The sequence below is a fragment of the Trypanosoma theileri genome (assembly GCF_002087225.1).
Source record: "Trypanosoma theileri isolate Edinburgh chromosome Unknown TM35_Tth_20_V1, whole genome shotgun sequence".
NCBI classification, from domain to species: Eukaryota; Euglenozoa; class Kinetoplastea; order Trypanosomatida; family Trypanosomatidae; genus Trypanosoma; species Trypanosoma theileri.
In genome coordinates this window covers 230513-244577 of record NW_021639862.1, presented here as the reverse complement: position 1 = coordinate 244577, position 14065 = coordinate 230513, and the positions used below count along the sequence as shown (strand labels likewise).

The following is a 14065-nucleotide window of genomic DNA, read 5'->3' as shown; positions in this document are numbered from 1 at the left end:
ATATATATATATATATATATATATATATATATATATATATATCTTATTTTTTCTCTCTCTTTTAGTCCTCTTAATACTAATACTACTACTACTAATAATAATAATAATAATAATAATAATAATAATAATGTTGCTCTTATTGTTCTTGTGTATTCGCAGTGTTATTCTATTTTCTTTTTTTTCCCTCTTCTTTTCCCCCTCCCCATTATTAAATAGATAGATAGATAGATAGATAGATATAGACGAGTAATGTATGCGATAATGTCTTCCCTGTTTCCCCTCTCTTTCATTTTCTCTTTCTTCTCTTCTCATCTCCCTCCCTCCCATCAAAACTGCAAATAAGAAGAAGTGGCATGCGTTTTCTTTTCTTTTTTTTTCCCCCTCTCTCTCTCTCTCCCTCTCTTTCTATACAGTGATATATATATATATATATATATATAATTGCATAGTTTGTGGTGTGTGCGATTTCTCTCCCTCTCCCTCTTTCACTTTCTTTCTTCTTCTCAGCAACAACCTCACGATCAAGACCATTTTTTATTTATATTTATATATTTGCTATTCATTTACGATCCTTATCAAATTACATCCGCAGCCATTGCTGTTCACAGAGGATAAAGAGGCCCAATCAGTACCGCAGAAAACCCACCAAAACACCACGTAGAGAGAAACCACAGAATACGCGAGAACAATACAGATTGAACAAAGCAATGGAAAAAAAAAAAAACAAGAGGAAAACAAAAACGGCACTAATGATATGAAGCAAAAAACAAAAACAAAAAAAAAGGGAAAAATAAAAATATAAAAATAACAGCTACGCAATACCACGAGATGAATGAAATTGTTTGTTCTTATTGCTCTCATCATCGGTTCTGCAATATACATCTGTCTGCCAGAGTACATTACTCTCCCTCAGTACGAACAGCATTAAATACACACATACAAGCACATTGGATGGAAAAATAATAGGAAAAAAAAGAGAGACCAATAAAAGTACTAGCAGTAATAATAATAATAATAATTAATAATAATTAATAATTAATAATCATCATCACTGCAAGGGCAGCAACTCCGAAAAACAAATCAAGGAAGAAAGATAAAATAAATAAATAAAAAATTCAGCGCTGTTTCAACTCCTCCTTCTCAATACAGAAACATACATTTTCTTTTTTTCTTCACGAAAGCTCTTTACTTTTTTTCTCGTGTAAAAAAAGAAAAGAGAAAAAAAAAGAAACCCCCCCACCCCCCAAAAAAAAACCGTGTTCGTGTTTCCCTGCAAGGAAAGAAAGAAAGGAAAAAAAAAAAAAATGAAGACGTTCACCGTTGTACATCTATATTAAATATGAATATGAATATAAATATATATATATGTATATATACCTACATGGAGGCGGAGAGGGAATTACATTTTACAAAGGAGGAAATCATATAAACAGGAACTCCACGGAGTCGCCGACCCACCCACCAATTGAGCATATACACACAAAATTGCAGGGAGAGAGAACGGAGAAGAAAAACAAAACAAAAAAAAAATAAAATAAAGAAAGGCTCTACAAAGCGTATATATATAATTTCCGTTCCTTTATTTTTTTCTTTCGTTTATTTCCTTTTCCGTCATACATCTCCCCCGTTCATCTTTTTATTTTTTATTTAGATGCCTCTCTTCACGAAGGTGTACGTGTGTGTATATGAAAATCTCGTGGAGGATACACAAATACTCCTTCCTGTTTTTTTTTTTTCCTTTCTTTTTTTCTTTCTTTCCCTCCTTCTTTCTTCCCTCTCTCTCTCTCTCGCTTCCTCTCACCAAAAATAAAACAAGAACAACAGTACAAGGGGAAAAACAATAAAAGACATATATATATATATATATATATATATATAAAGAAAATCAGTAATAATAATTTTCCCCTTACTTATTCTTCTTCATTTCCTCAGTGTGCCAATCCAACAGTTGTACGCGACATGGAGCTGCTGACCTCTCCTGTTTCTCCCGCAGAGCACTCAGAAAACGCAGAGCTGGCGGAACGAAGAACCTTCTTTGTGTTTCCCACGAGATACCGACGTTCTAAAGTTCCTTTCCCTCCATTCCGTGGATGTTGTGGTTGTGGACGGATCACGTCTCCAGTAGCTATGCGTTTGTTCAGTGTCATTACAGTTAGAGATGGCTTTGCCAACGTGGGCATGCCTAACACCGCGGGGTTCTGTGTTTCATTCACACCATGACTACTACGACCAATGTTATTAGCATTAGTATTATTATTATTGTTATTATTGTTAGTAGTAGTATTAGTATTAGTATTAGTGGGGTTTGGTGAGGTCCCTATCCATGGTGGATGTGTCGAGACGCGCGGGCTAATGCTGTTGGCCCCGCAGTACCCGGCGAATGGATGATGGGGCCGCGCCACCTCCGCTCCTGCTGGCCGCTGTCCATCTTTTCCATTTCGCAGTGAAAGCAGCACCTCCTTGTCAATAGTCCAGCGTCCATCTGTACTTCCCGCCACTCCAGGGGCCTGTGCCATTCCCTGCCGCTGTAATTCATCCGTAAACTGCATAAGTAAATAGCGTTTGTGTTCATCACTTAATTTCTCTGGCTGCGGCTCCACATAGGTGGAAAGATATCGGGAAATCACTTGGGCCAAATCATCTACCATGCAACGAAGTGTTTGCGGGTTACTCATGAGAGCAGATAATCCACTACTGGTTGTGGCCACAGAAGAAAACATAGCGGCAGGACATGCCATAGTGGGTGAAGGAGATGGAACAACACCATTCATGTTAAGACCACCATTACCAATACTAAAAGGGACGGATCCAATTGCACAATCTTTTCGCAATTGAAGATCAAAGTCATCTAGTCCATCAGAGGGACTACCAATCCCTACAACTGAGGCAGCAGGGCCATGCTGGGAAGAGGGCGTCTGACGGGTATTCCCGTATTGTTGCTGGGTGTTTGTAGGGTCCATTTCCTCTTGTTGGTTTTCTTCTTTTTGTCAATATACAATGTATATAGAAATATATATGTATATACAAAGGTAAAGCACTACTTTTTTTTCTTTATCTTCTGAACCACTATTTCTTCCAGTTGAATATTTTGATGTACACGTGTCACACCTCGTTAGCAGTACGTAGATCAATGTCACTCAAGAAATGAACGAAAAACTCGACAGGTAATTGAAATCTCTTAATTTGTATTTATTTCTATAAATAATTAAATAAATATATATATATACAAATGGAAACTAATGAAGAAGTATCTGTTTATGCTGGTCTGGTTTTTTTTTTATTTTTGCTTTCTCTTTTTCTCTCAAGTCCTAAAACTTTTTTTTTTTCTTAATCTTTCTATTCAGAGTTTCCCAGTGTTTTCTTTATCCTCTGTCACCGCTAGTACTACAAAAACAACTACTAATACTACTACTATTATTATTCTTTTACTACTGCGCACACGGAAAGAGATTGAGTTTTTTTTTCTTTTTTCTTCTTCTTCTTTCACTACCCCGTATATTACTCAGTACTGATAATGTGAGTGTGTGTGAGTCGTCAATTTAACACTTCAAGCACAAATAAACCACAAATCACAACAACTAAGAGAAAAGGGCGTCAAAAACAACAACCTCGCACGTCAATCAAGAGAAAAGACGACCCGAGAACAACAGAAAGAAAAGAGTAAAGTGCGAGTGAGAGAAGAAACCAGTAGAAATCAGACGCCCAAAGTTTTCAGAAATAACAAGATGAGTTAACTTCGGTTTCCCACTTATTTTTTTTTTTCTCTTCTTTTAGACAATCTGATCGACTTTTTTTCTTTTTTCTTTCTCTCTGTCCTCAAGAAAGTGCCCACACTGTCAAACCCTTTTCTTCGGTAAAAAAAAACTTCAGTAGTAGTGGCGGTAAATACAAGTAGTAACAGCCTACACTTCGTTTTCTTCTCCAAAAGAATGAAGTGAAGGTGCGGAAACAAACCAACAAACAAACCAACAACAAAAAAAAAACGGGAAAATCAAGACTACAGCGAGAAAACACACACACACAAAAAAAAAAAAACAAGCCACAAGTAGAGAGTAAAGGACGAATAAAAAAAAAAAGGAGTTAGGGAAAAACGACAAGGAACAAGAAAAAAAACAAAAGAAAAACGGGTGCTGAAGTAAAAAAAAAAAAAAAAAAACTTCTCACGGGTGCAAAAAGAGAAGGGAAAAAGAAGACTCGGCAAAATAAAAGATAGAGGACACTGCAAAAAGAAAAGAAAAGAAAAAAGATACCGTGGAGCCTGGTTTCTTTTTTTCTTTCTTTAACTTATTGCTTTCGTGTATTTCGAGAACTAGAAAAGAAAACAATAATAGAAATACTACAAATAATCTCAATACAGGCAGAAAAAAAACAACAACAAAAAAAAGGAACAATAGATCACACTATTCCCTTTTCTGTTTTTTTTTTTTTTTTAACCTCCTCCTTACTTACAACTAGTTACAGCAGGTACAATAGCTATCACCTATCTATCTGCTTTTTTTTTTTTTTATATACAGGTCTCTATCACGGTTTCTCTATTGTGTTACAATTATAAAGAAATACCTTGACTACTGGGGTATTCTATTTTCCTTCTAAACTTTGTAGTTCTTCTTCTCGATATTCGACTTTTTTTTTCCTGGATAGAGGTTCCTTCCTTTTTTCCTTCGGTGTATGTGGGTAGATGGGTGAGGGAGGAAGGGTGTGGGGTTCTGGTTTTTTCTCCTATCTGGCTATCTCTTTGCCTGCTTAGGATGATATATATATATATNTATATATATATATATATATATATATATATATATATATATATATATATATATATTGCTACCTTACTACTGATCTTTTTGTCCCCCTAGATTTCCTCAGAGGTTGTATTTTCTCTTCTTGTCGAGGAGAACCAACAACCACACAAATATCAAGATAGCAAACGCCTTCTAGTACTTGCCTTTCCTCCTCCTTTAATGTAGCCTCTTGAAAATGAGACGGAGTGAGCAGTACCTTTCCGTAGTGTGCAGAAGACCTTTACTTTTTTTCTTCTATTTCTTATGATATTCTTTTTGCTGCTTACACTCGGTTTTGCACGTGTAAATATGTATAATATATCCCCTCTACAACACGTGTATTACCTGTTTTAGAGTTTGCCTCTTCTTTCCTTCTCTTTAAAAGAATCTGGGAAGATGTTTGGTACACTATCAAGTGAGAAAAAGAAGAAGAAAGTGATAAAAAGAAAAAAACAAAAAGGGTATACAATAGAGTAGACATTTCAGCATGTAAGAAAAGAGAAGGAAAAAACAAAACAAAACAAAATGAGAGACACAATTACACTTTACTGTTTAAGGGAACCAAAGAAAAGGAAACAATCAAAACAACAACAACAAAAAAAAAAGAGATACCACAGCTGTATTACTTCAATTTGAAGCCTCAGTAGAATTCACCAAATATAATTGTATTAATCATTAAAATGCAACCCTAGCTACCCTTTCTTTTCCTTTTGCTCTTGCTTTGTATCTGCGATGTTTCTTACTTATCATGAGGCACCAGCAGTGTCTTCCATCCAGTCACACTCGTCTGGTGCGTCTTTTTTAATTCGCACCAACCCATTATTATCATTTTCAGCTGCAGCATCATCACCACCAGCACTAACAGCAGCAGAAGAAGATGTAGTCAGGCCTTCCAGTTTTGTATCCTTACCTTTGGCCAAAGCTTGTACATCACCCACGCGGTTGTTGCTGTCTACCGGTGGTCTCGGTAACCACTTTTTTTCCACAAGAGGTTGTCGAGGTCCTTCTTGTCTTTGTTGTTGTTGTTGTTGTTGTTGTTGTTGTTGTAGTGGAGAGGTAGAAAGTCCTAACGCTTTCAGCACCGATACGGTGTTCTTGGCTGGAAGCCACAGGCCAAGATGTTGAAGCTGCTGAGGTGTATATTGCCGCAATGCAGAAGACTCCGCCGACCAGGTATTATCGTTGGATGCAACCAACCTATGAGTCTCCCGCAGTATTTCCAACCACAGTGGATGATGTACAACTCTTCCTATTCCTTCTTCCTCTCCTTCTTCTCCTCCGTCCCTCTTTTCCTCCATCGTGGGATTTTTACCGTAAATGGGAATATCAATAAAATCCAGAAAACCTTTACCCTTTGAGCATTTATCTAGGGCGATAAACTTCGTCGACTGGGGAATACCAGCAGCAACATCGGCGTCGTCAACATCCTTGAAAGGAACTGTAGCCTCAAACTGGCAGTGCAAATGTGCGGCCAACCAATAACGCGGTTTACCAGCGCGAAGCAAAGACATTGTGTGAGGATTTCCCAACGCACCATGACGAATATCATCATCGAAAAAAGGTTTGTAACGTAACAGTCGCGCCTCATCACCATATTTGGTAATTCCAACAGGCCAATCATGTGAGAGAAATAAATCTACATGAGGAAACGCTGCAGCACAGTGAGAGGGTAGGGTGCCACTGTTACTCCCTACCGAGGGTGTTGATTTCTCTTGTTGCTCTTGTTCGTGTTCTTGCTGTTTTTCCTTTTTCTCTTCCTTTTGATACAACTGGACGCTTTCCAATGCGTGAAGAAATGCCTTAAGCTTCTCCACCTCAATGCGCCGCACATGATAGGCTGAACGCAGGGCAGTCTCTGACGCATAGTAAGGCATAGATGGATACGGTCGTGGGTAGTCGTATGCTTTATAAATCCCACTAATCCCCGCTACTGTGATGCCACCATCCACAATAACAGCACCAGCGTGTCCAATGTAATAAATATTCGGGGCGAGGAACCCACCGTATGCCTCTTCGGCTAGCCAATCAGATACTTCATGATTACCACCAATGAGAAGTGTGAGGTATGGGGCCCGTCGTTCGCGGCGGTAATAAGCAGCGAAGTCCCCCACGCGGCGATGGGCTCGTGGGACGGCAATGCCCTGCAGGTCTGCGGTCCCCCGCACGGCCTGGAAATCCCCGCAGCAAATGAGAAAAGCAATACGCTGGCCAGTGGCCGCCTCGTGGGCTGCGCAGGCATCATACACCGCATCCAACTCCCCATGGCAACAACCCAACACCGCCACGTGTGCCGTTCCACTGCTGGGTGGTGTCGTAGCGGTAGTGGGAGTGGGAGTGGTCTCCGTGGTGCCGCCCTTGACCTTGAAGAAGTGGTGCACAAGACTTGCCATCGTTGCGAAGGGGCGAGGGATTTCTATACCACGGACTAGGCAAAGAAAAAAGAAGAAGTGAAGAATGGAGAAGAGAGAGAAAGAAAAAAAAAAAAAAAAAGAGCATGAAAAGCCAAAAAAGAGAGAGAGAGAAAAAAGAAAAAAAGAAACGTAAAAAGAAAAACAACACGCTTTTCAAAAAGAAGATGGTGTCAAAATAGTAGCAGTATTCTCTTTCCTCTTTCGACCAAGCACTTTAGGTCGCATATCATGAGAGCATGTGATGAGCACTGAAAAGCGCATGCACAGAAGACATGCCCCCAGTACGTAGTTAAAGCAAGAAACGAAAAAAAAAAAAATTAACAGCATGAGCATTTTCTGGTGTTGTGAGAGTTATTCTGAAAAGCAATTGACACAGAGGAAAAAAAAAAGAGCATTCAACACCATGTTTTTGGATGTGTATCAACCGTATTGATGAGACACTTTTTTATTTCCTTGCGGTAACCCTAGTATTTCAAATAAGGAAGAAAATGTGAGGCAGCATATCGTTTCTCTTTTTTTTTTTTGCTTTTATGAAAAACAACGCCACTGTCACCCTAGAAATTCCTGGCGCCATCATGTTACCATGTGATGGGGTAAAAGGTTTTTCTTTCTTGGAGGTGGTGCTGGGGGGATACCCACCGAACTTGTCTCTCTCACACAGATGAATGAAAAGAAGTGACGCAGAGAAAGAAAGAAAGAAAGAAAAAATTATTTTTCATTCCGAAGGAACTAAAACGACTGTCTCTTTCTCTTTCTCGTATAACACTTGAGCTTTTGATTGCCTTTTCTCCTTATTTGAAAAACAATGTCACCGGTTTCATACCATAAAAAAAAAGCAAAAAAGCTTCGATTTAATAATAATAATAATAATAACAATAATAAAAAAGAAACAGATATATCGTTTCTAGGAATGTTTCTGTGTATCAAGAATTTTTTTCAGGATTTCCCAGCACCACTGCTGAGGGAACAAGTGCATCAATAGAGCCATCCACCACCAATGACAAATTTAACAGTTCTCTAAGAAGAGCATGCCATGCAGGATACCTTGAAAGAAGTCTGGCATTACCTATAATAAATAAACCATATTTCGCTCGGGTTATTGAAACGTTGAGTCGTCTCTCATCCACAACAAATCCTATTCCCTGATGGTGATTACTGCGCACACAAGAGAGAATGATATACTCTTTTTCTCTACCTTGAAAAGAATCCACGGTAGCAATTTCAACGCGATCATACACACTTGCATCAATATTTCCACAGCGAGAAAGATAATTCCTTATATAACGAGATTGACTATAATAAGGAGTTATAACTCCAATTTCTTCAGGATTTACTTTTCCATCTCTTATAAGCTTTGTCACAATTTTTTCTACCAATGCAGCTTCAGCTCGATTCAGGTATGAACATCCATTTGCTCCAAGTTCTTCAGGTGCTGTTGTGTTATAGAAAAATAAAGGTTTTGAGGGTTCTGGCCATGGAAATACCCGTGAGGCATTACGTTCCATTTCAGTGACGCCATTTTGCAGTGTCCCTTCATAAAAGTATGAAGAAGGAAAGTTTGACAAAGATGGATGCATGCGATACTGCACATCTAACCGGAAAGCCCTATGACCTACATACAAAAGTCTTTCAAACAAGCTACGATGAAGTCCTGCCTTTTCTGCAGCAAGTGATGAAACCACAGGACGCAGTTGACAATGATCTCCAATGAAAATAACTTGTTCTGCTCCACACACCAAGGGAATTATAGTTTCTGGTTCAGTTCCTTGTGTGACTTCGTCAATAAGAACATACTTAAAATGTATCCCCTTTAATCGTGGATCACCTGCGCCAACACAAGTACAGCATACAACATCAGCACTTCCCAGAATTAATTTTTCAAGATCTCTCACATTTTTTTTATATAAATCATATTCATCATTATTCAAAGATAGTTGATTCCTCATTGAATTCAAGATAGATTTTACACGATTGTCACCAGCGTCTGAATCAATAAAATCCTCAACTTGTTGATCCAATGATAAATTTTTAATTATATCTGACTCTGGGACACGGTAACGTGGTTGCAAACGTGTTACTTTCAAACCAACCGTAGATAACCTCTCAGCGAGGTGATCAACAGCAATATTACTTGGTGCACAAACGAGAATCCGTTCTTTTACGATATGATGCAAATGTTTTACAATAGTAACACCAGTTGTGGTCTTTCCTGTACCAGGTGGTCCTTGAATAAGAGTCAATGGATTTTCCAAAGCATTTCTTACTGCTATTTCTTGAGATCTGTTTAATTTACTTATTAATTGCGTAGTAAGAGTATAAGGTACTTTCTTAAAATATTTCTCAGCCTTCTCCGCTTGACCGAGAATAGTATAATAAAGATATTCAGAAAGTGGATGTCTTGAAGCTACAAACTTATGTAAAGCTTCAGTTTTTCTTAGAGCCGCAATAATATTTAACTCAAAACGAAAAGTTACTACAGATACACTAAGTATCTCTTCCAATGCGGCTTTGTCAAATGTTTTCTTAATTTCTGTTTCCAAAATGACATCTTCGTCACCATTTTGAGATTTGCAGATATCAACAATGGTACCAAACAAGCAATTATTACTTCCTTTTACAGTAATTGAAGCATATTCACCACGACGAAAAACAGCATCAGCAACGGGAAGTTGCTTTAAGTAAAAAAAGCATCTTGTTCCAAGCTGTTTTTGCAACAAGCAAGGGACATTTTCAAAAGTATATTCTTTTTTCCTTTGTGAAGCATCAGCATCCATACGAATTAAAGTTGTAAATATCTCTAGATATTCATTACCATTATTAAATGTATTTGGAATAGTTGGTGCAATTTCAGTTGCTTCTTCAGAATTAATTAATTTATTTCCCCATTCAAGTTCAATAGCCGTAATATCATGCAAAGTAAGTTTTTTAGCACCTGTTCCCCGTACTTTGCAAATCCACGGAAGTAACCTTCGTTCATCTATTAAAGGAAGCCATGATGAGGAATCCAAATTTTGTTCACGCAATGCCCTAGAATGAAGACATGGTTCCCGGCAAACTAATACAACAACAGATTCTTCCTTTGAAGGCATAAATCCCAGAGAAAAAACGTTAGCTGAATGACAAACATAACACTTTAAAGTATCATCACCAAGCATATTCTTTGAATGTAACTGTAATGATTGATGTTTGCTTTTTGCAAGGTGCATAATAACATGCGACCCACTGGTACCATGAGCACTGTTACAAAACCATCTAGAACATGTGGTACACATAGCGAGTGAACTAGGATCATTTTCACCGCAATATGCACAACTCTCTTTAATATCCATAGAATCATTTTTCACTGTGTCATCAGCATCATCGTTTGTCTCTTCGGTACAGGAATGTTGGCCATCCAGTGTAAAATCTTTACTTGAAGCACACGAATCCATGGACTCTTCCTACCAGCACGAAAAAAAAAAAAAAAATGAAGAAAAAAAAGCATAGGAAACCATCCCAAAAAAGGCATTAACCAATGAGACACATCAACACCAAATAAATCAACCATTCCATATGACGAGAAAAATTCTTGCTCTAAGACATTCCCTTTTTCATTTCCTCCTGATGAGTAAAATAAAAAAAAAAAAGAAAAGAGGATTATATATATTTTTTACCTTTTTTCATCTTACAATAGTTGAGGGTTAAATAACAGAGAAAAAAAAGGTCCAATTATCCCAGTGCAATCTGTGAAGAGTAACATTACCAATAATTGGCATGCATTACCAATATACTACTTCCTTTAATGCCTTTATTTCTGCAACATAATATTGGACAACCTAATATATGCATACCAAACAAGCGAGAACGGTCATAAAAAAAAAAAAAAAGACATACACTACCTGGCTCTTGCTTTATTATACTCGTGTTCAAGTTGCCTTAAAAGGGCAGGAAAGTGCTCTCTCTCATATTCATCAGGACAACCGGCACTCAACCATCTAATCATTCCCTCATGGTCTACAAGCATTATATGAGGAGAAAGATAGTTGCGTAGACCAAGTACTGAGTAAAAGGGCTGAAGCAACTTGCATCCAACAAATGTAGATGATGCCGTTAGTAAACCATTTACTTGGGTATCACTGGTTTGAGATTCTGAAGATTGTACAGATGGAATTAGTGATTGTGCAAAACGTCGCACATATAACTTATGTACCCAACGATATTTGTAAACATCCATACTACGAAAGGAAACAACATCAATCGGCATAATGGACTTAGAAATACCATGTGAGTCTTCTTTAGAATGAAGACGCAATCCTCCTTTTTGATGTTCTGATGTCGACAGAATGTGTCCTTCTCCTTTAATATCTGCGTCCGGAAGGTATTGTAATAAAGAGGGATAAATTGTCGCATATGCTAGACGACGCCATTCTAAATCTGCTTGTGCTCCAAGTTTTTGCCCCAATTGCGAATATATAATGACCGCAGGCCGTCTAAAAGTCGATGGAGAAAATGATGTCATTTGTGTGGAATCATTTTCACAAAACGAGTGAAAAGTCTTAAGTGAATTTAAATTATCCCCCTTTTTTTCCTTACGGTAGAAATTACAAAGAGAATTTGGTTTAAATAAAATATCCAGTTTCTGTTCCAGCTCCTTTGTATAACGACAATATTGTCGCATGTTGGCCGCTTGTAATAATGGGAATGATGGTGTTAGTTGAAAAGGCATAGATTCATGATTTGCAAGATTCCTTTTCCGGCTAAGGGTAGCCGGACCCCGCATAAGTTTACTATTTTGTATAATTTTAAGCTCATTTAAGGCATGTTCATTAAAATATCTTAGCATTCGCTCCAATTCATTATCGACCGCAAACTCAATACCATAACGAAAATACTTAAACACAAGGAATACATCTCGTGAAAGAATCGGCTTATCTAAATCCATACCAACATCCCTAAAGATAAGCATACGTTCTCGTTCTTTTAGTACTTTTTCTTCACGTGCTTGTTTACGTGCCTTAGAAGCACTATTAAGGCCAGAGCTACTTGTTCCTGTAGAATTTTCCATTTCAGTTAACTTCTGAAGAAACCGATTATTTGTTACAGGTCTTTGATTACCCTTTCCTAGATCATTGGATTCTTCTTTTGACTTGCCTAAACCACTTTCCGAAATGTTTTTCGTCTCCATTATGATTGTCTTGCCAGAACGACGTGGGGGTGGAGGTGGAACCATTTCATCAGACATATTTTTCACCATGGATTCTTTTTCGCGCTGTTGAGCGCGCAAAAGAGCTGAGGGACTCATCGTCAGATCATCTAGGGGTACTTCACTATCAGGTCTAGCACCTAATTTCTGAGAACCCCCAACACTATGTATCTCTGGTTTAGATGAAAACATCCGTCGCGGTAGACAAAACAACTGGGCTCTGGAATTAATAGTCACCAAAAACCGTTTTCTTGGGACACCCCAACCAAATGCATACCCAGTTAACATACTTCCTTTTTTACTGATGGTTTAGATAAAGAAGAAAGGAAGGAAAAAAAAAAAAAAATACCAAAAAATGAAAAAATAGAAATAAAAACAAAATACTGCCCCCACCAACCCCCCAAAAAACAAACAACAAAAGAGATTAGCATATCTGGAAGAACTCTTATTAAAGGAGTGCTAGACACATTATGTAAAATCAGAAAGGAAGGAAAAAAAAAAAAAAACATAAAAATAAAATAAACCAAGAGGAAAACAAAATATTGAGGTAGAAAAATAAGAAAGAAAAAAAAAAAATGACACTATGATATCTTCTATCTGAAAACCAAAATCCCTAAATCTTCACACATATTGTCCAGGGTACATGGGGGGTTCCTGTGGTGGGTAACCTCCATTAACAACTCCTGGCGGGGGCATCTCACCGCAAATATAAGGTGGGACTGGTCCTCCTGCAGGGAATTGATAGGGTTGACCCGGAAACGGGGCCTCTTGAGGGTATGCCATACCAAACTGAGGATCGGGATGATACGGGTCATACGGATTGACGGGAGGAGGGTAATTGCCCCCGATACTCCTTTGACTGGAGATATTCTTCGTTGACGCTGCTTTCGGGTTTTGCGGTTTTACACCACCCCTAACAACTTCATATGCGACCATTACATCCTTTTCTTTGTTGAAAAACTTTTCAAAATATGAAACGGTAGATCCCCAAGCCATTTTGCACTTCGTTGAAAAAGTCATCTTTTGTATAACTTTTCAGGGGCTCCTTATTTGCAAGATTAAACTCAAATAACTATTGGCCCAAGATAAGTACAATATAAAAAGAAAACAAAATCATTCACAAAATCCTCAATGCTCAAGTCAAAATACAAAATAAAAACACATCAGAAGGAAAAAAAAAACCTAAAAAACAGTACCTCTTTTCTTCATTCTAATTTGCATTTACAATCATGCCAAACGCAAAGCTGTTTTCGTATTCTCTTCAGAAACGAACTGTCTAGACAAAGAGCAACCAAAAAAAAAAAAAAAAAACCTTCGGACACAAACTTCCACCAATACAGTAAAAGGGCAAAAGTTTTTCAAACCAATATCAGCTTCAACAACACATACTAATACCACTTCTCGAAAGAACAGAAACATGATAATAGAAGAAACAAACAGTACAGTCAATCATTATTATACTTTATTATTCGGAAAACAGAAAGAAAAAAAACAACAAAACCAAGAAATACAAATAACTTTTTACTCTCGCTCTGAGATCTTATGGATAGTAAACCCCACCCCCACCCTCAAAAATCCATGTTGAATGGCTTTGTTTAACAACAACAACAACAATAACAAAAGTGAGGTCAAAGTACTTTTCCAGCAAATGCATAAATCATTGTCAAAAAATCAAAAAAAAAAAAAAAAAAAAA

General features: G+C 37.6%; 5 protein-coding genes across 5 annotated transcripts; all 5 read right to left on the bottom strand.

The window, feature by feature from the left end:
- Nucleotides 1-1928: 1928 nt before the first annotated feature.
- TM35_000201780 (uncharacterized protein) lies at nt 1929-2960 on the bottom strand (the record flags this gene model as incomplete). Its single annotated transcript, XM_029026863.1, has 1 exon — nt 1929-2960. One exon carries the CDS (start codon nt 2958-2960, stop codon nt 1929-1931), a length of 1032 nt encoding a protein of 343 aa, XP_028881835.1.
- Nucleotides 2961-5524: 2564 nt separating this feature from the next.
- On the bottom strand, nt 5525-7168 carry TM35_000201770 (uncharacterized protein; the record flags this gene model as incomplete). The annotated part of the gene is made up of 1 exon (XM_029026862.1): nt 5525-7168. One exon carries the CDS (start codon nt 7166-7168, stop codon nt 5525-5527), a length of 1644 nt encoding a protein of 547 aa, XP_028881834.1.
- A 944-nt stretch (nt 7169-8112) lies between these two features.
- TM35_000201760 (putative regulator of nonsense transcripts 1, putative,nonsense mRNA reducing factor 1) lies at nt 8113-10620 on the bottom strand (the record flags this gene model as incomplete). The annotated part of the gene is made up of 1 exon (XM_029026861.1): nt 8113-10620. One exon carries the CDS (start codon nt 10618-10620, stop codon nt 8113-8115), a length of 2508 nt encoding a protein of 835 aa, XP_028881833.1.
- Nucleotides 10621-11063: 443 nt separating this feature from the next.
- On the bottom strand, nt 11064-12659 carry TM35_000201750 (uncharacterized protein; the record flags this gene model as incomplete). Its single annotated transcript, XM_029026860.1, has 1 exon — nt 11064-12659. One exon carries the CDS (start codon nt 12657-12659, stop codon nt 11064-11066), a length of 1596 nt encoding a protein of 531 aa, XP_028881832.1.
- Nucleotides 12660-12992: 333 nt separating this feature from the next.
- Nucleotides 12993-13391, bottom strand: TM35_000201740 (uncharacterized protein; the record flags this gene model as incomplete). The annotated part of the gene is made up of 1 exon (XM_029026859.1): nt 12993-13391. The coding sequence occupies one exon, from the start codon at nt 13389-13391 to the stop codon at nt 12993-12995; it is 399 nt and encodes a 132-aa protein (XP_028881831.1).
- Between the last annotated feature and the right edge of the window lie 674 nt (nt 13392-14065).